We start from the raw sequence: 23,762 nt of genomic DNA, 5'->3' as shown, positions 1-23,762 counted from the left end.
GGATTTCTGAATCTTGAATTCTCACTGGTGTCCGTGTCCTTTTCCAAGCCCTTGTTAAGGGCTGCGGCTCTACTCTCTCGAGGAACGTAGGAAGAGGGGAGACATGATTGAGACATTTAAATACATCTCCAGACGTATCGAGGTGGAAGAAGATATTTTCCTTCTCCAGGGATCCTCAGCCACAAGAGGGCATCCGCTTAAACTCAGGGGCGGGAAATTTCATGGGGACACCAGAAAGAATTTTGACACCGAAAGAGTGGTTGATCATTGGAACAAGCTTCTAATACAGGTAATCGAGGCCAACAGCGTGCCAGATTTTAAGGGTAAATGGGATGCCCATGTGGGATCCTTAAGAGGGTGGAGTTAAGGGTGGGTCATTAGGAGAGGGATCTCCAGGAGAGCAGACTCAGGGGGGTGGGTCTGTGAAGTGGGCAGACTTGATGGGCTATGGCCCTTATCTGCCATCATTTTTCTATGTTTCTATGTTTCTTATTAAGACTTTTGGGAAGTCTTTTATGGAGTTTTGGGAACTTCTTGAAGCCCATGACAGGCCGGGACATAGAAGGAAAAATAGCCGCCGCAAGATCGAAGCCCTTGGGCTGCGGCCGAGCGGCCTGCCCCGGCAGACGGACGGAAGATTGAAATTTTATTTTTTTTTAACTAGAAATAAAAGAAACAAAACAAGAACAGTGATTCGTGAAGAAAAAAAGACAAACCACGGTTCAGAGAAGGCACGAAGTAACGAAGTTAAACGCAGAGAGTCAAAGACGGACTTCTCGGCTCCGCGGAAAACTGAGAACTGAAAAGACGCGCCCTACGCTGGGCGGGAAGGCACTCGCGCATGCGCGGTACGGTCGACTCAAAACTTCTAGTTTCTACAAGCAAGTCTGCTTTCGAGGGTTCTGCATCCGGGCTCCGTCGATGACGTAACCCATATGTGAGAATAGGCTGCCTGCTTGTCCTGGAATAAACACTTTATAATCCTAAGTGTTCCAGGCTTGTTCAGATGAGGACAGAGCTTGCAGGAACATATGGGATGGGATGGAGATACAGCCTTTAGGGACGGGATGCCCCCATGTCGTTCTCAACTACCCATCTTATCCCCATCTAATATCTGCACTTTTTCTTGGCCCTTTGGCTATATAATAATAGTTACAGTTGATCGTTATAGTTTATTATTTCTATTTTGCTTTCATCCAAAGCAGTTTACAAGTATTACATACAGCTGTATTACAGAAAAGCATTAGTGCCATATCTATGAATTTGACTGTTCTAACATGGGATTAAGTGTTTCACAAGTATTATGCTGACATTGTATTATAGCTCTTATCTGAATTTCAGCGGTGTTATAAGTATATTTTTGAAATCGTTGGTAGTCCTATTATTAAATTTCAATTAGCTGATTTTGAGTTTACTTCACTCGTATTTGTTTATATTTATTCTTTTTATTACTGTTAGGCTGTTAACAAAATTGTAAGTTTTATGTTGAAATGTACTTGCTGTAAACCGCCTTGGGTGACTCTCTTCATAAAAGTAGTTAATAAATCCAAATAAAGAAATGAGGGCCCGACCCGATAGAGAAGGACCGAAAACGTCGGCGTGTGGAAGTCCCCACATAAAAAAAATAATAATAATGCAGCGGCAGATAGCCAAAAAGAAAAACGGACTCCTTGTTTTTAAGATAGTCTTGAAAGTCCGGAAGATCTTGAAATATCCTGAAAATCCTGCCTTTACCCAGTAGTGACAGTCCCACTCTCAGACTCCATACGGGACCGGCCAGCACTCCACTCCTCTCCTCTCTCGCGCGGTCCTATCATCCCTCCCTGTCCACTGTCTTTGCGACTTGCGTCCCTCATTCTGACACTCCCTCACCCCCGCGTCCTACCTTCCCACGTATCTCGCAGGTCGCCCGTGACCAGCCCCACAGTTTTCTTTCTCCGACGTCCCGCCACCTCTGACGCAACGTCCTTCGCTCGGCCCGTCCCCTTTGAAGCGACTTCCTGTTTCCCTCTGCGTAGCCCTGCCCGATCTGAAGCGATTTCCCAGTTTCTTCGGCAGGGCGGGACGACACCGAGGGAAGGATGTCGCGTCAGAGGCAAAAAGAAAACTGCGGGGTGGATCACGGGCCACTAGTAGGAGTCTAAATGGGAAGGTCGGACGTGGGGATGAAGAAGGGTCAGAATCGGGATGAGGGGTTTGGGCTTCAGAGAGAAAGAGGCACCGTGCTACACCCCCTCACCTCGGGGAGGTTTTGGCCTGGTTGACGTTCCGTTATTTTGGGGTTGTCAGGGAGCTGGATGAAGGGCGCAGGACTCCCGTCCATGGACGTCTAAGGGAAAAGCTACGGCCTAGTGTAGTTCAGAGCCCTAGTTTGAGATCGGCCTTGCGCGTGTCTGCTAAAAGGTATTTGCAAGCCTGCGAAGCGTCTCCTACACAGTGTTACATGCATGCACTTGCACGTATACTACACCTTTTCCTACACTTATTGCCTTGCTGTAGAGATTTTGAAAAAGAAAAGATTTATTTCCATCCTTTTAACCACTTTAATTTATAACATTTTATTGAAGGAAATAAATATAATAAATAGATTTTCATTTCAAAAAGATTCACAATTATGATATTTTCATACATATTTCCATATTACCCATATCAACCTCCCTACTCCCCCTCCCATTCACATTGTATTGAAGTAATTAATCAAATTATAATAAACTAGTCTTATAGCCCGTTACATTAACGGGTGTTAGAATATATGTGTGTGTGTCTGGCTTTATTTCTTTCTCTCTCTCTCCTTAGCCGTTTTTTTTCTTTCTGCCTTTCTTTTTTCTTGGCTGTCCACCACCACTCCTTGCCTGCTCCCCCTGTCCATTCTCCCTTCCTTTTACCTCCCCTGTGTCCACCGTAGTGGACAGCTCTCCTTATGCAGCAGCAGCCCTTCTCCCTTTGTTTTACCTCCCCACTGTCCAGCAGCACCTCTTTCCTTCTCCCCCTGTTCAACATTAGGCCTCTGTTCCTTTTTCGTCACCCCCCTGTCCATCAGCACCTCTTTCCTTCTCCCCTTATCCAGCAGTAGGCATCCCTTCCTTTATCTCCCCCCTCCTCCTTCTTATCCCTATGATACACTTACCTTGCTCTGCCCTTGATCATAGGTTCCCGTTAGCCGCCCAGTTGCACCCATTGGAAAAGTTCCCTCTGCCACATCCCGCACCCCCCCTCCCCCCGACGCGACTCCCGCTGTCTTTATTTCTGTCTCTGTCCCTGGCCCCCTTTGTCTGTCTGTCTTTCTATGTATCTCCCTGCCCCTGTGTCTTTCTTCTTTTCTTTCTGTCTCCCTTCCTCCCTCTGTCTGTTTGTCTGTCTGTCCTCCCCCTCCATTTTCCTCTCCCCACAGCAGTTCCCTGTGCAGCAGCATTAGCGTTTCCTCTACCCCACTTTCCCTTCCCGCGGGCCCAACTACAAACCTGGCGATTCCAGCAGCGTGTGTGCAGCAGTCTCCACACGCTGCTTCGGGTCCTTCTGCCCTGATTTGTTCTGCTGCGTCTCTGATGACATCATCAGAGACGCGGCTGAGCAAATCAGGGCAGGAGAAGGGCCCGAATGAGCGTGTGAAGACTGTTGCACACGCTAATGGAATCGCCACCGGGTGGGCGGAAAGTTGCTGGGCTCCTCGGTGGGGGCGCTGAGCGGCCGCGATCCCTCTCCTCCGATACCCCGCCTGCTGGAGATCGGCGGCTGGCTGCCCGACTGGTGGAGGCGATCGGCGCCGCAGCTCTGTCCCGGCGGCCTCCGAGCGGCTGCGCTGAGAGGAGAGGAGCCTGCTGCCCGAAGAGGAGGAGCGGCGTTGTCTGAAGAGGCTGAGCTGCGTCATAGACCTCAGCTGGCTGCAGCGGTGGTAAGCCTGATGCGTGAAAACCGTGCATGCGCACTCGTCTTTTCGCGACAGATCAGGGAACACATTTTTTTAGTGCGCATGCGCGGCCTAGCATTTTATTATATTAGACTAGTCTTTAAGCCCGTTACATTAACGGGTGCTAGAATAGATGTGTCTGTCTGTCTGTGTTTCTTTATCTCTTTCTCCTTGGCCACTGTCTATGTCCTGTTTCCCCCCCCCCCATCCGAGCAAAGCTGTCTTCCCCCAGCACGCCCCTCCCCCCCAAAGCAGCCCCCTTTCCCTCTCCCTGTCTCTCCATGGCCCTCTTCTATCTTCCACCCAGAGCATAGCTGTTTGCCCTAAGCACACCCCTACCCCCAAAGCAGCACCCTTTCCCTCTCCCTGTCTCTCCATGGCCTCTTCTGTCTTCCCCCCAGAGCAAAACTGTCTGTCCCCAGCACACCTCCCACCCAAAGCAGCCCCCTTTCCCTCTCCCTATCTCTCCATGACCCCTTCTGTCTCCCCCAAGCACACCCCTCCCCCAAAGCAGCCCCCTTTCCCTCTCCCTGTCTCTCCATGGCCCCTTCTGTCTTCCCCCCAGAGCAAAACTGTCTGTCCCCAGCACACCTCCCCCCAAAGCAGCCCCCTTTCCCTCTCCCTATCTCTCCATGACCCCTTCTGTCTCCCCCCAGCACACCCCTCCCCCAAAGCAGCCCCCTTTCCCTCTCCCTGTCTCTCCATGGCCCCTTCTGTCTTCCCCCCAGAGCAAAACTCTCTGTCCCCAGCACACCTCCCCCCAAAGCAGCCCCCTTTCCCTCTCCCTATCTCTCCATGGCCCCTTCTGTCTCCCCTCAGCACACCCCCTCCCCCCAAAGCAGCCCCCTTTCCCTCTGGCCCCCTGTATTGATCCCCCTGCTTACCCTCCCTCCATCCTGGCGTCTTGCCTGCTCCTCTTCAAAGCAGGCTGCGATCGTGGTGGCTGGCCCCAGCGAACCTCGCAGGCCACTCCCCAACCCGGAAGCACGCTCCCTCCCGACGTGATCCCGTGCGTCAGAGGGAACGTGCCACAGAGGCCGGAAAGCAGCCCGCGAGGCCCGCCAAAGCCGGCCACGATCGCAGGCTGCCCCGAAGAGGAGGATCAGTGGCAGCAGCGGTGAGTGAGGGCGGGAGGAGGCTTGCTTCGGGTTGGTGAGTGAGGGCGGGAGGAGGGGAGTGGCCAGAGTGATCCCTGGCCGGGATCTAAAATGGGACACGGCCACGGATCACACACCACGGCAGCAGGAATCACGCTTTTTTAAAAGTGCATGCGCCGCTAATGTTTTATTATATAGAATTATGAAATTTACATACATATTTCTATCATTCCTTCAAAATACATTTATATATGACCTATTCCATCCTACCCCTGCACCCCCCAATTCTCCCCCCCTTGAATGGAAGATGACACATATTACCAGCTATTGCAATGCTATAAATGTTTCTAAAGCTTCAATGTAAAATATTAATAATCATACTTCATGCTCTAGAGCAGCAATGGTGAACCTATGGCACACGTGCCAACTGTGGCACGCGAAGGCCTTGCAGCTGGCACGCGCAGGGCCGCCATCAGGGCAGTACTACCAGGGGGTGCACAGGAGAGAGAGCTGAACGGGGACGATGGGGGACCCGCGGGGTTAAATATAACTCGAGCCGCGAGGCTCGTCTTCTACTCCGACTGCCCTGCCTCTCACACAGCCGATCGGAAATCTTCCCCGACGTCAGCGCTGACTTCGGGGAAGACTTCTGGTCGGCTATGTGTGCGCGGCGGGACAGGCAGGAAATAGAAGACAAGCCTACGCGGCTCGAGCTACATTTTGCTGAGAAAGTTGCTAAGATGGGCTGGGAGACAAAAGGGGGAGGGAGTGCGTTTTGGACACAAGGCATGAACTTGGGAGAAAGGAAGGGAGGGAAAGAGATACTGAGGTGGGGGATGGAATGGGTTTTTGGACACAGAAAGCATGAACTTGGGAGAGAGGAAAGGAGGGAAAGAGATGCTGAGGTGGGGGAGGGAATGGGTTTTTGCACACAGAAAGCATGAACTTGGGAGAGAGGAAAGGAGTGAAAGAGATGCTGAGGTGGGGGAGGGAATGGGTTTTTGCACACAGAAGGCATGGACTTGGGAGAGAGGAAGGGAGGGAAAGAGATGCTGAGGTGGGGGAGGGAATGGGTTTTTGGACACAAGGCATGAACTTGGGAGAAAGGAAGGGAGGGAAAGAGATGCTGAAGTGGGGGATGGAATGGGTTTTTGGACACAGAAAGCATGAACTTAGGAGAGAGGAAAGGAGGGAAAGAGATGCTGAGGTGGGGGAGGGAATGGGTTTTTGCACACAGAAGGCATGGACTTAGAAGAGAGGAAGGGAGGGAAAGAGATGCTGAGGTGGGGGAGGGAATGGGTTTTTGGACACAGAAGGCATGAACTTGGGAGAGAGGAAGGGAGGGAAAGAGATGCTGAGGTGGGGGAGGGAATGGGTTTTTTGGACACAGAAGGCATGGACTTGGGAGAGAGGAAGGGAGGGAAAGAGATGCTGAGGTGGGGGAGGGAATGGGTTTTTGGACACAGAAGGCATGGACTTGGGAGAGAGGAAGGGAGGGAAATAGATGCTGAGGTGGGGGAGGGAATGGGTTTTTGGACACAAGGCATGGACTTGGGAGAGAGGAAGGGAGGGAAATAGATGCTGAGGTGGGGGAGGGAATGTGTTTTTGGACACAGAAGGCATGGACTTGGGAGAGAGGAAGGGAGGGAAAGAGATGCTGAGGTGGGGGAGGGAATGTGTTTTTGGACACAGAAGGCAAGGACTTGGGAGAGAGGAAGGGAGGGAAAGAGATGGTTGTGTACACGGGGAATAGAAGAAAGGAGAATTTTTGGTCATAGGGAGGGAGTGAGGTACAGACAGTGGCATACCAAGGTGGGGGTGGGGGCGGTCTGCCCCGGTTTTACGCCCCAAGGGGGTGCACAGCTGGCCACCCTCCAGTGTTCTCCCTAGGCTGGCAAACTGCGTCTCTTTAGCCACTTGAGTGCCACCGCCGCCATTGGGAACAGGCCAGTGCCAAGTTCTCCCTGCTTTTCCCTGTGGGGCCAACCAACTCTCGCTACCCGCGTCAATTCTGATGTCGGAGAGGACGTTCTGGGCCAGCCAATCGCTGCCTGGCTGGCCCAGAACGTCCTCTCCGATGTTAAAATTGACGTCGAGTGGCGAGAGTTGGTCGGCCCCGTGGGGAAGAGAAGCAGGGCGAACTCGGCGCCGGCCTGTTCCCGTTAGCGGCAGTGGCAGCCTATTCCCCAGTGGCAGTGGCAGCATTTTCCCAATGGTGGTGGCATAGGGGAGGGCAAGGAGAAAGAAAGAAAGGGGGGACAGGGAGCCAAAAAAAAAAAAGAAAGAGGGCTGGGTGAAACAAAGAAAAATGGGGCACGGAGAGAGAGAAAGACAGACATACAGAATGAAAGGGGGTATGGAGAGAGAGAAAAAGAAAGAAGGGGGCAGGGTGAAACAAAGAAAAAGTTTGGGGAGGGAATGAGTTCTGGAGGAGAGAAAGCATACAGGAGGCTGAAAAAAGGGAAGAAATATTGGATGCACAGTCAGAAGAATAAAGTGCAACCAGAGACTGATGAAATTACCAAAGGTAGGAAAATGATTTTATTTTCAATTTAGTGATCAAAATGTGTCCGTTTTGAGAATTTATATATGCTGTCTATATTTTGCACTATGGCCCCCTTTTACTAAACCGCAATAGCGTTTTTTAGCGCAGAGAGCCTATGAGCTTCAAGAGCAGCGTGGGGCATTCAGCGCAGGTCCCTGCGCTAAAAACCGCTATCGCGGTTTAGTAAAAAGGGAGGGGGAATATTTGTCTATTTTTGTATAGTTGTTACTGAGGTGACATTGCATAAAGTCATCTGCCTTGACCTCTTTGAAAACCCACGGAATATAAATGATAATTAACATTTTCTCTGCGTACAGCGTGCTTTGTGTTTTTAAAATTTTATTGCTGGTCGATCATTTTGACTTGGCCACAAAGGTAAGGGGGAGGGAGGGGAGCTGCTGAAAGAGTCTACCTTGACGTGGTTGCAGGTTTACAAATCTTTTGGTCAAAGAGTGCGGTGACAGAGAAAAGTATGTGTGTATTCGGCCCATGAATGAAATCATTAAAACATTATAAATTGCCAATAAATTGAAATGAAAACCAAAGGATTGTGAATCAAATTGATTCTCTGACAATACAAAGATTCCAATCTTTAAAAATGATGTTACATAGTTCAGGCAACTTTATAAAGAGTTTTTAGATACTAAAATCTTGTTATTAAGGTTTAATTGACGTGCTGGCACTTTGAGGAAATTCTTTGGTTTTGTGCGGCAGTTTGGGCACTCGGGCTCAAAAAGGTTAGCCATCACTGCTCTAGAGGAAAGATTTTGAATGTATGGGTCCCAAATTTTCAAAACGAAACGTGTACGTCTTGGAAACTTACAAACATACCTAACTTCAAATAAAATTAAACAATGGAGTTGGTTCCTCCAATGCTAAAAACTAGGAGGATCTTTCTGTAACCAATATTGCAAAATAGGAGGATCTTTCTGTAACCAATATTGCAAAATACATTTGTGACCAATCATACATGCCTTTTGAAATAAAATGCATCTACCTTGCATATGGTCTGTGAGTATAGGCTGTGATGATAGCCTATAGGAAAAATTGGGAGAGGGGTCTGAAAAACTGTGGTTTGACTTTTTACAGGTAGAGCCTTGTTTCCCTCCCCCTAAATTCCTTTTTTGAGCAATTTTTTGTTCGTTCTGGAAGTATTTTAAAGCCATTTTTTGGGCCCAAAATGTTGCTTCAGTGGCCATCTTGGATTTCCCAATTTTTTTTTTCTAAGTTCTCAAACTTTCTTAAAACACCTTGTTTTGCTTCAAAATTTATAGGGATGGAGTTCACAGACCCTAATACTCCTTTATTCTGCCTTATTTGTACTTGATTGGTGGCTGCAGAGCACCTGTGTGCCAAGTGCTGCATAGCACAGGAAGTAGGGGTGGGAGCTTAGCCCTAGGGCTGGAGAAAGGCCCATCAGGGGGAGTAAAACACATTTTGGGGTCGTGGGACAGCACCTCTGCACATCGCAAGGGTGTAGAAGCTTCGAATTTCAAAAAAAAGCATCTGCCCCACCCTAAGGGACAAGGAGACTTGCTCTCTATCTCAGGTCTTTACCCCAGAGTTTATTAATCTTCTGGCAGACTTATGCACAAAACAACAAAATCCAAATAGCACCAAAGGGTTCTACAAAGGAAATGAAGCAGCAAAACAAGAAAAAGATTGTGGAATAGAAGATCGGATGTACCAGTTTGTAGTTTAATAAGCATCCAAATAACTTAAAAATAATCCACAAAGAGTGTATACAGTCACAAGTGAGCCACAAGATAATGTATAAAATACAAATGATCCAATGTGGGCCGTGTTTTGGCAAAATAAAAATGCCTTCTTTAGGGGGTCTTATGGGGTCCTTGGCTGTCTTAAATATAAAAACTTAAAATTCACAAAAAATCCACTTAGTTAAGAGGCTACAAACAAACTACAGAGCACACAAACGTCCAATGTAGGCTAGTGTCAAACTGGTACATCCAATCTTCTGTTCTACAGGTTTATGCACAAGGCAGAAATCCATTGGTTCAGTCCGCAAATGACAGAATCAGAGCAGAAACCTCGCTGGAGTCTCAGAATGTTTCATTCCTAAAAACGGAGACTATTCTGGACTGATGGGCCTTTTGATATGAACTCTAAAGATGAAGGGTCACATCTGATCCCGTTATGTTAGTTAGGTTTTCTATTCCGCTTTTACCTATTCAGTTCAACATCAGATTATATTACAAGAGGTTGGCTCAGTTACCCAGGAAGTTACAATGGACAGATTGACAGGGACATTCAATAGGTTTGCTAAATACAGGTAGAACAGTATAACTATTAATTCAGTTAGGTCATAGTTTGAAATATACAGTATAGTTACAAGTAGGTCATTGTTGGTTCTTCATTTTGTCTTTTGGGCTTTTACAATTACTGTTTCAGTGACTTCAGGGTTGGTTCCCTGTCTTGGTACAGAAATGCTTCTAGAAGTTTTCTGAACCTGAGATAGTGGTCACAAGGTTATAGTATAAATGGTAGTTGGTTCCAGCATTTTGCTAATTGATATTGGATGGATAAGGACATTTGCCTGGTAGACTTTATAGAAACATAGAAGATGACAGCAGAAAAGGGCCACAGCCCATCAAGTCTGCCCACTCTATTAACCCACCCCCTTGAGTCTGAGTGCTAGTGACCTTGAGTTGACCCTCGTAGGGATCCCACGTGGATGTCCCATTTATTCTTAAAATCGAGCACGCTGGTGGCCTTGATCACCTGAACCGGAAGTTTGTTCCAGTGATCTACCACCCTTTCCGTGAAGAAATACTTCCTGGTGTCACCACTAAATTTCCCCCCTCTGAGTTTGAGCGGGTGCCCCCTTGTGACTGAGGGTCCCTTTGGAAAGAATATATCTCACCTCGACACGACCAGTGTAATGTAATGTAATTTATTTCTTATATACCGCTACATCCGTTAGGTTCTAAGCGGTTTGAAGAAAATATACATTAAGATTATAAATGAGAAGTAAGAAGGTACTTAAAAAATTCCCTTACTGTCCCGAAGGCTCACAATCTAACTAAAGTACCTGGAAATTAATAAAGAAGAGAAAATAAAGATGGTTGAAAAAAGAAAAATTCTATGTGAATTTATAGGATGGAAATTAAACTGACAGTGAAGAACTGTATGAAAAATACATATGGAATTCAGTTAGAGAGGGTAGGTTACAATCTATTTATGGTATTTGTTTAATTGGAAGGTGTTAAGGTGGGTAATTTGGGGGAAGGTTATCTGAAGGTAGGTGAATCTTCTGGAGGTAAAAGAGGAGGGGTTAAGATATTTGGATGAATTTTTTGAAAAGCAGGGTTTTGATTTCTTTTCTGAATGTTTTGAAGTTGTCTGATATTGTCATAAGATTGGAGATGGAATGGTTGATTTTTGCTGCTTGTGTTGCTAGAAGGTTGTCAAACATTTTCTTGCATTGTGTGCCTTTGAGTGGGGGGAAGGCGAAAGGGTTCGATGTTCTTCTGTGTCTTGAGGTGGAGATTTGGTTTAAGCGGTTATTTAGATAGGAGGGGGAAGAGCCGTGTAATGCTTTGAATATCAGGCAGTAGAATTTGAATTGGATTCGTGCTTGTATGGGTAGCCAGTGAGAGTCTAAGAAGGCAGTTGTTATGTGATCATATTTTTTGAGTGAGTAGATCAATCTGAGGGCTGTGTTTTGTATGGTCTGGAGTTGTTTTATCATAGTGGCTGGACAAGGAAGATATAGGGAGTTGCAATAATCCAGCAGACCTAAGACTAGGGATTGGACGATTAGTCTAAATTGTGCTTGGTCAAAGAATTTTCTGATTTTACGGAGATTTCTCATGGTTAGAAAAGCTTTTTGGGTTGTTTTGTTGATCTGGGGCTGCATTGTGCAACATCTGTCTATCGTAACTCCTAGGAGTTTTAGCTCGGGTTGTATTGGGTATTTGGTATTTTTGATTTTCAGTTCAGTGATGGTAGGAGTTTGGGCTTTTTCGAGCAAAAGGAATTTTGTTTTTTCAGAATTTAGTTTTAGTTTGTGATCCATCATCCATTTTTCTACTGTGTCTAAGGTTGTTTCTAGCTTTGTTGTGGTGGTGGTCTCTGATGGGTCGAATGGGAGGATTATGGTGATGTCATCAGCATAGCTGAAAGATGTGACATCTAGGGTATCTAAAGTGGCTCCTAGGGAGGAGATAAAGAGGTTGAAGAGCGTAGGTGAGAGAGGTGATCCTTGTGGAACTCCGCAGGGATTTGTCCATGGTTCTGATTTGATATCATTGTATTTTACCCTGTAGGTTCTAGATTTGAGGAACCCCTGAAACCATTTGTAGACCTTGCCTGAGATTCCTATGGCGTCGAGAATTTGTAGTAATAAGGTGTGGTCAACTAGGTCAAATGCTGCGGAGAGGTCTAATTGTATTAATATCATTTTTTTTCCTTTACTGATGTGTTGTCGGGCTGTATCTAGTAATGTGACAAGTAGTGTTTCTGTACTATGGTTAGTTCGGAATCCTGATTGTGAGGGGTGGAGTAGGTTATGTTTTTCCAGATATTCGGTGAGGTATTGTGCCACTAGGCCTTCTATTATTTTAACGTACAATGGTATTGAAGCGATAGGTCTGTAGTTGGAGGGGCTATCTATTGGGCCTTTGTGATCCTTTATGATTGGAGTGATTAAGATCTCTCCTAGGTCCTGTGGGAATTGGCCTTCTGTCAATGTGGTTTGAATCCATAGCATGAAGTTGGTTTTGAATGTGGTGGAGGCGTTTGATAATATGTAGGTGGGGCAATTATTTAGGTCACTGGAAGCATGGCTGTACTTAAATGTCTCAATCATGTCACCCCTTTCTCTGCGCTCCTCCACGGTATAGAGCTGCAGTTTGCCCAGTCTTTCTTCATATGAGAGACCCTTGAGTCCGGCGACCATCCTAGTGGCCATCCGCTGGACCGATTCAGCTCGAAGCACATCTTTCCGGTAATGTGGCCTCCAGAATTGCACACAGTATTCCAGATGAGGTCTCACCATGGTTCTGTAGAGTGGCATTATGACTTCAGGTTTGCGGCTGACGAAGCTTCTATTGATACATCCCATCATTTGCCTTGCCTTAGATGAAGCCTTCTCTACTTGTTTGGCAGCCTTCATGTCTGCACTGATGATTACCCCCAAGTCACGTTCCTCTGAAGTCCTAGCTAGCGTTTCTCCATTCAAGGAGTATGTTCTGCATGGATTTCCGCTGCCGAGATGCATGACCTTACATTTTTTAGCGTTGAAGCCCAGCTGCCATGTCGAGGACCAGTTTTCCAACGTGATCAGATCCTGCGTCATACTGTCCTTGAGGTTGCTTTCACTTACTATGTTACACAATTTGGCGTCGTCGGCAAACAGTGATACTTTACCCTGAAGCCCCCAGGTCAAGTCCCCTATGAATATGTTAAAAAGGGATGGTCCCAGGACTGAGCCCTGCGGCACTCCGCTAGTCACCTCCGAGGTCTCAGAGAGGGTGCCGTTGACCATCACCCTCTGAAGTCTTCCACTCAGCCAATCATTGACCCATGTCGTTAGTTTCTCACCCAACCCCATCGATTTCATCTTGTGTAATAGTCTACGGTGTGGGACACTGTCGAAAGCTTTACTGAAATCCAAGTATACTATGTCCAGAGCCTCTCCTGAGTCTAGCTTTCCTGTCACCCAATCAAAGAAGCTTATAAGATTGGATTGGCATGACCTGCCTCTGGTGAATCCATGTTGACAGGGATCCCTTAGATTCCCTTCATCCAATATCGAGTCTAATTTGCCTTTAAGTAGAGTTTCCATGAGTTTACACACTATTGATGTGAGACTCACTGGTCTGTAGTTCGCAGCCTCTGCTCTGCAACCCTTTTTGTGCAGAGGAACGACGTTTGCTGTTTTCCAGTCCAGGGGTACTCTCCCTGTACTTAGGGGGAGATTGAAGAGCATGGCTAACGGTTTCGCCAGAACATCTCCTAGTTCCCTGAGCACTCTTGGATGCAACTCGTCCGGTCCCATGGCTTTGTTCACCTTGAGTCCTGACAGTTCTCTGTAAACATCAGCTGGTGTGAACTCAAAGTTCTGAAATGGGTCTTCCTTGCTTTGCTTTGCTTCTAGCTGTGGCCCGTGCCCTGGTACCTCGCAGGTAAAGACTGAGCAGAAGTAATCATTCAGTAGTTTTATAAGTACCAACACACTCAAAATCTTAGGGCACAGCAAACATATATTCCAGATAAGATGTGTAGAGCTCCTAAAAAAGCACTACTAACTTTCATGGGGTTATTCAGGATACCAAGGTCCAGCACATCTACCAGCTGGGAATTTTAATTGGAAAACATTTCTAGTGGAATATCTGTTGGAAGCACCTCTGTCTTCGTCTCCATGGGGTTTTTCTAAAAAAAAAAAAAAAAAAAAAGTAAAAGTTTTGTGATCGATAGTGCTGATTAGTGCTGCCCGATTCAGGGAAAAAAAATTTGATTCGATTCAGCCTATTGAATCGATTTTTCGATTTGATTCAATTTTCCTGTCCAATTGGGTGGTTTTTCCCAAACATCCTGGTGGGTTTATTTTATAGCCTCTTCACCCCCTTCTCCTACCCACACTGGTCCTGTGGTGTAAACAAAATAAACAAACAAAAATTACTTTTCCTCTCTCTATTAAATCCTAGCTCACGTTTACGGCCCAACACCAGCTCTGGAAGGATACACATTTCAAATCTGACATATTGTAATCACAAAACAGAAAATAAAATTATTTTTCCTACCTTTTGTTGTCTGGTCAGTTTTTTCAATCGTGTTGGTCCCATGTTGGTCTGGTTGTTTTCTGATCAGGCTCTCCTTCTTTCTTCTTTCTCCGTGCTAACCATCCATCTTCCATCTCTGTCCTCCCCTTTTGTTTCCCTTTCCTCCCCTGGAGGTCTGGCATCTTTCCTTTTTTCATTTCCATCCCCCCGCAGCTGCAGCGATGGACCCCACCATCCACAGATCCACTATCTCTCCTTTTCTCATCTACCCTTTCATCCAGCATCTCTCTTATGTGTCCCTGTTACTATGCTCCCTCCATGCCCAGCATCTTATCTCTCTCCATATCCAGCTTCTTTCTCTCTTCCTTACCTCCTGTATCCCCTTTCCCAGGTACAGGCTTTCTCCTACTATCGCTTCTGCCATCCTGCACCTTGCCCACCTACTTTAGAACAGTATCTGTCCCTCTTGTACCCTTCCCCTTGTGGTCTTGCATTTCTCTCTCCCTCTCTCTCCATTAGTCCAGCACCTCTCCTCTGCTTTCCTCCCCCTCTTTTTGGTCTCTCTCTTCCCTTCACCCCAGGTCTGGCATCTCCCCTCCCCCTTCCTTCTCCTCCATCTGCATAGGCCTGCCTCCCTGCCCTGAAGGCCTGCTCCCCCCAGGAAGGCACTTTCTCCCTTCCTCCCCACGTGAAGGCCTGCTCCCCCCCCCCCACAAAGGCACATTTTCTCCTCCCTACTGCGAAGGCCTGCTCCCGCTGCGAAAGCCTGCTTTCCCCTGCCGCAAATGAATGCCTGCTCCCTCCGCCGCGAAGGCATATTTTCTCCTCCCCCCGCCGCGAACGAACGCCTGCTCCTTCCGCAGCCTGCATCTTCCCCGCTCTTACCTCCTTACCGCTAATAGGGCAGCTTGCAGGCTCACTGGTGTTATAGCGATCCCTGCAGCTGCCCGTGGTCCTCAGCGGCACGTTCTCTCTGCCTCGATCCTGCCCCTGACGTCAGAGCACAGTACCGGGTAGAGCTTTGGATTCTTGCCCAGATATAGCTAAGAAGAAAAAATTTACATTGAATCATGTTGGGCAGACTAGATGGACCATTTGGGTCTTTATCTACCATCATCTACTATGTTACTAAGTACACCCATTTACAATGGCCATATCTGTGACTTAGGGCCAGATTCACTAACCTGCACGATCGGGCACGATCCTGGCAGGTCTGATGAATTCAGTAAAGACAAATATGCAGATGGGGGCGATCAGAGAAAAGCCCCCATCTGCCTGCACGGATTGCTGTTGTGCAATCCGCGCACATGCGCAGACCATCTGTAGATGGTCTGCGCATGCTTGTCCGAGCCGGGGCCGTTTTTTAAAAAACTTTTGTTGAACATGCTGTGCTTTTGCAGCAGCAGCAGTTCTACGGTGATTCAGCAGACTAGCATGGCACCCTTCTGAACTAGGACACACCTACTATGAGCCACCATGCCAAGGAAGCACAATAAAGAAATAATTTTTTTTATTGCTCTTAGCCCTGCGAGCCCGTGGTTTTAACCCACTTTAAACCCACAGGTTAAAACTACAGGCTCGCAGGTCAGGGAAGGGTAGGAGAGATTCGTGGAAGATCGGGGCAGAGCAGGGCAACATTCAGCTCAGAGCAAAAGAGGTTCCGCATCCCCACAAGTTCATTGGAAATCTCCAGGCAGCTCGGTGATTAGGAAGCGGGCCAGGAAACAAACTCCAGGCAGACACTGCCGTATGTCGAGTTTTCTTTATAGTTAAGTGTGCATCAGTGCAAAGCAGGGAGGCATGTGGGGCGAGCAGGCAGGACAGATTGCAGGCCTTCCAGTCCCACAGCAGTCGCTTCTTCAGTTGATTGGCCAGCAAAGTCGGATCAGATTGATTGTGTTGTGAATTGCATCCTGTCTACTTTGCATGCATTTCACTCGTAAAGGGGTTCGCAAACCGATCGGTTTGCTTTGTGAATCTAGCCCTTAAATCTTTGCACCTATATCTAGGCACACCAATGTAAGTTTATGCTAGTATTCTATAAGTGCACCTATGCACATAAGTGTTTCTGTAGACTCTCTACCCATTGGTGCACTGTTATAAGAACTGCCTCCTATCTGGATAGTGTTAGGGCAGATTATTTGTACAGTTTAGAAGAATGTTCATAATTAATAATATTCAGTCACTATCTGGTTTATTTATTGCTGTTATATGTGTATAGTGCCTCTCAGTTACATATTCCTCTTAAATTTCACCATCGTCACTTGAAGGATGAATCCACATTGCTTGATCATTGCAGATTGAGGGAGGCCTGGCTTTGTGACTTGCAGATGGCCTTGCTGGATGATGTGATGTTGCAATCTATAAAGAGGTTGCCCACATTCCGTAAGTATTAGAGGTCTGCATGGGAACGTGGATCGCAGAGATCCCTCTAGGTCAGGGGTAGGGAACTTTGGTCCTCGAGAGCCGTATTCCAGTCGGGTTTTCAGGATTTCCCCAATGAATATGCATTGAAAGCAGTGACTGCACATAGATCTCATGCATATTCATTGGGGAAATCCTGAAAACCCAACTGGAGTTCCTATCCCAAGGCCTACCTAATTTCTGGTCCGGTGCCAAGCTCCCGACGAACCAGCAGCAACAGTCTCTTGTCATGTAGGCAGTGATCTCAGCAGTGTGCCTAAGTACTGAGCTCCATGCCTTCGTGACAGAGACTGTTGCTGATTCATGGGGAGGTATCACGTGCAGGCTAGAACGGGCGGACAGAGTCATCCTCCTCCTCCCCTCCCCTCCCCTGGAACAAACCCAAAATGCGCTAACTTTGCTGTGCCCGGTTCTGCTGCATGAGCCGCAATCTGTGGCTCAGAGCTGAGCGGGGATCGGTCGGTGGATGCCGAGGGCTGCTGAGCCGAAGTTCAAAAACCCAGCGAAGAGCTACGACCCGGGATCTTGGACTGTAGCAAGTGAGGATGAAAACTGCTCTGCCGCTACCAGAATGATCCAGCTTTCTGAAGCCCCGTGAGTTTGGATGGTCTGCTCTGACTACCAAAACTTGCCATTTCTTTCCCTCACTCTTGCTCTCTTATTCCACTTCATCTTATTTCCTAGTCTGTCACTAATTCTATCATCTTTCTCTCCTATCATTCAGCATTTCCCCCTCTCTCTCTCTGTTCCCCTTCTATCCAGCATTTGTCCTTTCTCTCCAGCATCTTCCCTCTCCTCCATTTCCATCCACCATATGCCCGCTTTCTCTTTCCATCCACCATATGCCCCATCCCCTCTTTCTATCCAGCATCTGCCCCTCTCTCTCCTGCTTCTGCCCAACATCTGATCCTTATCCTCTCTTCCTCCTTTCTGTCCCCCTGTCACTCCATCCATCAACCACCCTTCTCTCTCCCCCTTCCATCCAGCATCTGCCCATCTTTCTCTCCCCCCTTTCAGCCCAGCATCTGTTTCATTTCTCTTTCTCTCCCTTCTATTCAGTGTCTGCCCCATCTTTCTCTTTCCTCCCTTCCATCCGCATCCTCCCCTCTCTTCCCTTCCATTCCATTCAATGTCTTCCTCCCCTTGCTTTTTCTTTACAACCTAAATGTAATTGTCCCAAGGCCAGTTTGGGCCACATGGTGTGGTCTTGCCCATGTATTCGGGCATTTTGGGACACTATTTTCACTTTTGTGGAGCACATCGAAATTATAATTCACCGCTCCCCCTTGATTTTGTTTGGTGTTCTCCCTCATTACCATCCTTGCGAACACTTTCCTCAAATGGACTGTGGTCATTGCATTGAAGTGCATTTTTGTCAAGTGGCTGGAAGTGGATGCTCCTGACCTTTCCCTTTGGAGGACTCAATTGCCTCAGTTCACGGGCAGTTCTTTCAACTTGATGTGGGAGCCTTTTTGGACCACTATGACTCCTTTAGCTCAGAGTCATCTCTTGAACTGTTAACCTCTTCTGTATGTTTTTACTTACTTGTATTGTATTTGATTCAGTGTAACCGATTTCTTGTATGTTTCCCTAATTATACTGCTGGAGTGAGGACTGGGTTGGGGGGAGGGGAGGGTTGGATGGTGGGGCAGCGGGGGGATTTGTTTGGGGGAGATTTGATTGTAATTTCAAAAATTTGAGCTTTCAATTATCACCGAGTGTGCTTCTGTATCTTTGCTGTGCTGAGCTCAATAAAAATTATTGGACAATATGTGTATAGTGCAATGGTCATATGTATATTCATCACCACTGACTATATGTATAAAGTTTTTTTTAAACACAGCAGCAACCATTCAAAAATAAAAATTATTCAAGAAATTCACCCAAACGTCCTAATCCCTTCCTTTCCCCCTCTCTCCCCCTCTTAGAACCCACTAATCAAAATTGCTTTAGACCTTACGCCTTAATGTAATTTGTATTTCTCTTCCTGGAAATGTCCAGTTATCGTTCTGATGTAATCCGCTTAGAACTGAAAGGTACAGGCGGAATATAAGCCAGTAATGTAATGTAATGTAAAAATAAACAAAACTCACTGACTGTAGGATTTAAATATTGACCCAACAGCTTTTTAATAAAGAAAAAAAAATTGTGGTTGTAGCTATTAGTGCCACTGAGCTGTAGTCATCAGTAACATGACCAGTGATGTCAGGCAGACACAGAAGAAAAGAGTTGATCTTGGGTCCAAAGCTTCCAGTAAGGACAATTCTGAAAAGGGGATCCCCAATGATTTGGCAGTAGAAATGAGCCTGCAACTGAAAGGTTCCCCTCTGTAGGCTAAGGTAGCAGAAAATGAGGAAAAGGGATGGAAATACACAATCAAAACTAATTGTTTTATATCATGGATGTCTACTCTCAAATGAAGTCCACAGGGAAGCTTAGTTTGGTTGGGGGAACTAATGTGACCTAGTTATGGAAGATCTGAGTATTTGGCCTTGGCATAAAGGGCCCCAGGTTTATGATGCTTCTTGCTTACTGCTAGTGCCTTTGCCTGAATGATTCTGCTTAGTGTCAAAATGCTAAGAGCTGAACCACAGATGAGCTTTGATAAAGAATCATAGAAACATGACAGCAGATAAAGGCCAAATAAATGGTCCATCTAGTCTGCCCATCCGCAGTAACCATTATTTCTTTCTCTCTCCGAACGATCCCACGTGCCCATCCCAGGCCCTCTTGAATTCTGACACCATCTCTGTTTCTACCACCTCTTCCGGGAGACTGTTCCACACATCCACCACCCTTTCTGTAAAAAAGTATTTCCTCAGATTACTCTGGAGCCTATCACCTCTTAACTTCATCCTATGTCCTCTCATTGCAGAGTTTCCTTTCAAATGAAAGAGGCTCGACTCATGCGCATTTACATTATGTAGGTATTTAAACGTCTATCATATCTCCCCTCCCACCTTTCCTCTAAAGTATACAGATTGAGATCTTTAAGTCACACAAAACTCTGAATGTCACCATGCAGATTAAGGGGGTGAAAAAAGTGTACTAGTTCAAGAACTAGAGAATAAAACTTTATTAAACAGGGAGCCAGACTAAGGAGACAAAACCAAACCTCCACATACAAAACATCTCCCACCTATTAACATAATATGTATTCCCCTTTATAGCCAGCAGTAAACAGTGACACAACAGATGACAATGTAACAGTAATTCCAGAGGACATCTCTAAAGTTTTCATATTAGTTTTTCTGAAAGTTATCACAGGAGTCCAATGATTATAACTTTAAAACAGGACTTCAGCCACTGTCACAGCTGGATATGCTGTGAACAGTATACCGGTACTTTAGCTTAGAGCTATATCTGTAGAAGGAAAGGTCTATTTTTAAATAAAGAATGATCTTTTCCTTTCTCTTCTTAGCCCCCCCCCCCCCCTCATTCATATTACTATTAGGAAGGAAAAAAATCCTGCTGCATGGCCCAGTGTGGTGTTATGGCAGTAATCCAGAGTGGGTTGTTTCATCAAAGAAAGAAAGACTGCATCAATGTAAAACCCAAACTGGACTTCAAAATTTAGGGATGTGATGATCAAGGTAAAATGAGGTCAGGTAATCCCACATATATCTGGACTCTTCAACACAACTCCACAGCAACAGATCTTGTTTCTGTGCACCTATAATGAATACTCATCAGATATTTGCACACATAAGGACCTAGGACAGACCCCTTTGTATTCTGTTATCCTACAAGCCAGACTCATTTGGACCCTTTAAATGGTCAACTAGAAAATGTTGATCAATCACACTGCTTTGGTTTTAAACTGACTCTGCATCAGAAATTGTAAAAAGATACCGTCATTTTCAAGTCCTACATTGCTCCCCCTCACCTTTTAGGCATTTTAATCTACTCAAATGAAAAGGCCAATCAATGGAAGACTGAATTGCTAGCTGATAGGCATTAAAATCACTAAACACCTTAGAAAGAGACCCCTTACAAATAAGGGTTGCTTTCTGCATAATAATTCAGGATCTGATATGAGCCAGTAAGGATTTTTGCTCTGCCTTTCTCACAACACCTCTTAATGCATCCAGCCAGAGTCGCACATCAAAAAGTGCAAAATGCAAGCGGAAAAAAAAGATTTGAACAGCAGCTGTATATTAATATCCATAAAATTAACTGTAGATAGAATTAACATATGAGAAAATTCTAGACATTTATACAGAATACAAATTAATGTGCATGGTATTACAATGTATATTGCAACATGTTGATTTTGAATCTATACAATTCAGAAGAGTGCAAAAAATTGTGGCAAAGGCTATACTGTATTCCCCAAGACAGCCCAAATATTTTTTGGGACACAGGAAAAAAAAGTTGTCAGTATGTCTCTCGAGATCAGTGTATCTCAACCTATGCTGTGACACACTAGTGTGTCTCCTGAGATTTCAGGTGTGTGCGAGACGCTGGGGGGGGGGAAGAGAGGTGCTAGCACTGGCTGACTGCCTACATGATGTGCTTCTCGCGGCGAGAGGCACATCCTGTAGGCAATCAGCTGGCACCAGCACCTCTCCTCTTCACGCATCTTCCTTTCCGGCACCCCTCACTGGCAGCTCAAGGCCCAGCTGGAGGGCCTTCATGCATGTATCAACATGATGACATCATGCACGTGACATCGCGTCAATGTCTGCGCACTTCCAGGTGCCTTGAGCTGTGGCCACTATGTATTAACGTGCCACGGCTTGACAAAGTTTGCGGGCGCTGCTGTAGATATTCAACATTTTATGTGCCTCATGAAGAATTTCTGATGTATTGAGATGAAAGTGAATCATTATAAATCCTGTTCGATTGTTGTGTATTTGAAAGATCAGTGAAGCCATGTGAAAATCTTTAAGCCTTAAGAGAAGCATTTATAATGTAATGTAAAAACTGTGTCACATGTGCATTAAGGAGGTGTCGCATGACAAAGGAAATAGTTCGTCAGAGATCTTCTTCCCTGATCTGTGCAAAAACCTCATATTTTCCTTTCCCTAAAATCTGGTTTTCAGATGTAATTCTGGTAGTTACCTATAGGATTAAAGAAAAAGAAAAAAGTGTTAGATATCTGTAATCAAGAGACCAACACTTACATCAAAGCACTTAAAAAATGTATATTACAAAAGATGGTATAAAAAGTACCTCAAACCATAAAACCATGCATCTCTTTTGAAATGTAGCAACTAGAATGGTACACAGTACTCAAGATATGATTTCAGCATGAAGTGATACAGAAGCATTATGATGTTTTGTTTTATGCTCTAAATCAGGGGTGTCAAAGTCCCTCCTCGAGGGCCGGAATCCAGTCGGGTTTTCTGGATTTCCCCAATGAATATGCATTGAAAGCAGTGCATGCAAATAGATCTCATGCAGATTCATTGGGGAAATCCTGAAAACCCGACTGGATTCTGGCCCTCGAGGACCGACTTTGACACCTGTGCTCTAAATCAGCTGTTGTACTCTGAGCAGAAGATTTCAACCCATTGTCCACAATGATGGCTAGATCTTCCCATTACTGTAATGTTGCAATGCAGATCACACTAAATATTTTATGTATTAAGATTTATTATCCAACTAAATTACTTTGTACTAACAGCATAACACTAGCAAAGTGACAATGTCAGAGTGATACACAATTAGAATAAGAGGGAGGTTTGAAAAGTTTGGTAAAAAACAAAACAAAAACAAGTTAAACAACATAGCCTCTATCAAGAGCTATACATTTACTGTCTCTTTTACAAAGCTGCGCAGCAACAGCCCGAAGCCCTTTACATCTCTATGGGCTTCGGGGCCGTTACCGCACAGCAGCCGCTAGTGCGGCTTTGTAAAACAGGCCCTTAGTCCAGCGAGTTTCTAGTTTTTTTGGGTATTGTAGGAAAAATAGTGTTTTGTCAAACTCTGCAAAATACTCAGACAGCATCCATGACTTATGAACTGTGGCACCATCTCATGAAAATTTACCAAACTTTTCAAACCACCCTTGTATATAGGTAAACTTGGAAGTAGGCAACTCAATTATAGCAAAACAGTATAGTGTCAGTAGTGTACAAATTAAAACAAACTATGTGAGAACCCCAATGCCAGCATGACACAATAAATCATTTTAAGATGCAATAGAGGGGGACATGCATTTGGAACACACAGCCCATTATTTTTGGCACCTCGTCACATGTAAATAGCAACATTTACACCTGTATGCTGCATACATATGGAAACTGATTTCAGGAAGCTATTTACACATGGACATCCACACCACAGAAATTTCAAGGGGGCATGGTGAGGGTCTGGTCCAGGTGGGACTTGAACAGGACAAAATTCTACACTTGTATTCTTTTTTTTTAGAAAAGGAATACAGTCAAACCTCAGTTTGCGAGTGTTTTGCAAGATGAGCAAAACATTCTCGCAAACATAGTGTTGACTCGATTTGCGAATACCCCCCCCCCCCCCCGAGAACTGGCATCGCTCGCAAAGGCCCCCCCACTCGAACTGGCATCCCCCGCCCGAACAACTTGAAACTTACCCCCCCCTCCCCCCCCGTCTGGCATCGGCACGCAGCCCACAGGACGTGCCAGTGCCGCTTGAAAAACTTCCTGCCTCTGCTGGGCCTTGAGCATGCATCTGCATCTTATTCTCCCTTGCGAGTGGGGGGGGGGAACAGCGCCGCTGGGTTTGGGGAGGTGGGAACGTATCAAGCGAGTTTCCATTATTTCCTATGGGGAAACTTGCTTTGATATACGAGTATTTTGGTTTACAAGCATGCTTCTGGAACGAATTATGCTCATAAACCAAGGTTCCACTGTACGTGCATATGGGGGAAAATGTATCCACTGGGATTTAAGACTAGCTCAGAGGCATGTACAGGAATTTTAAAAAGTATTCATATTGGCGAGGCTGTCACAGGAAGTTTGGGGCTGCTGTTTTGAGACTGAACTGGCATGAGCAGGAGCGACTGATTGCTCCTACCCATGCTGGTTCTAATCCCTAAATGGCAGCCCCAAACTTTCTGTGAGGCT

At 45.9% G+C, this 23,762-nt stretch overlaps 2 protein-coding genes across 5 annotated transcripts in view; both read right to left on the bottom strand.

The window, feature by feature from the left end:
* ANKRD46 (ankyrin repeat domain 46) overlaps positions 1-2,038 on the bottom strand; it is a 51,979-nt gene extending 49,941 nt beyond the window's left edge. The window contains exon 1 of one of the 2 annotated variants that reach the window (XM_033934320.1): positions 1,886-2,038. The gene's annotated coding sequence lies outside the window, so the exon portion shown is untranslated. Of the gene's footprint in view, positions 1-1,734; positions 1,850-1,885 lie in introns of those variants that run through there. The other variant, XM_033934321.1, reaches the window with a different exon arrangement.
* Positions 2,039-19,771: 17,733 nt separating this feature from the next.
* The window catches only part of SNX31 (sorting nexin 31), a 103,803-nt gene continuing 99,812 nt past the window's right edge, over positions 19,772-23,762 (bottom strand). For all 3 annotated transcript variants that reach the window (XM_033934388.1, XM_033934389.1, XM_033934387.1), the window contains one exon: positions 19,772-21,780. In XM_033934388.1, the coding sequence (XP_033790279.1) occupies positions 21,694-21,780 (87 nt within the window). In that variant the 3' untranslated portion in view covers positions 19,772-21,693. The remainder of the gene's footprint in view (positions 21,781-23,762) is intronic.

Source organism: Geotrypetes seraphini, chromosome 2 (genome assembly GCF_902459505.1).
Source record: "Geotrypetes seraphini chromosome 2, aGeoSer1.1, whole genome shotgun sequence".
NCBI classification, from domain to species: Eukaryota; Metazoa; Chordata; class Amphibia; order Gymnophiona; family Dermophiidae; genus Geotrypetes; species Geotrypetes seraphini.
This window is presented reverse-complemented; position numbering and strand designations above follow the sequence as displayed.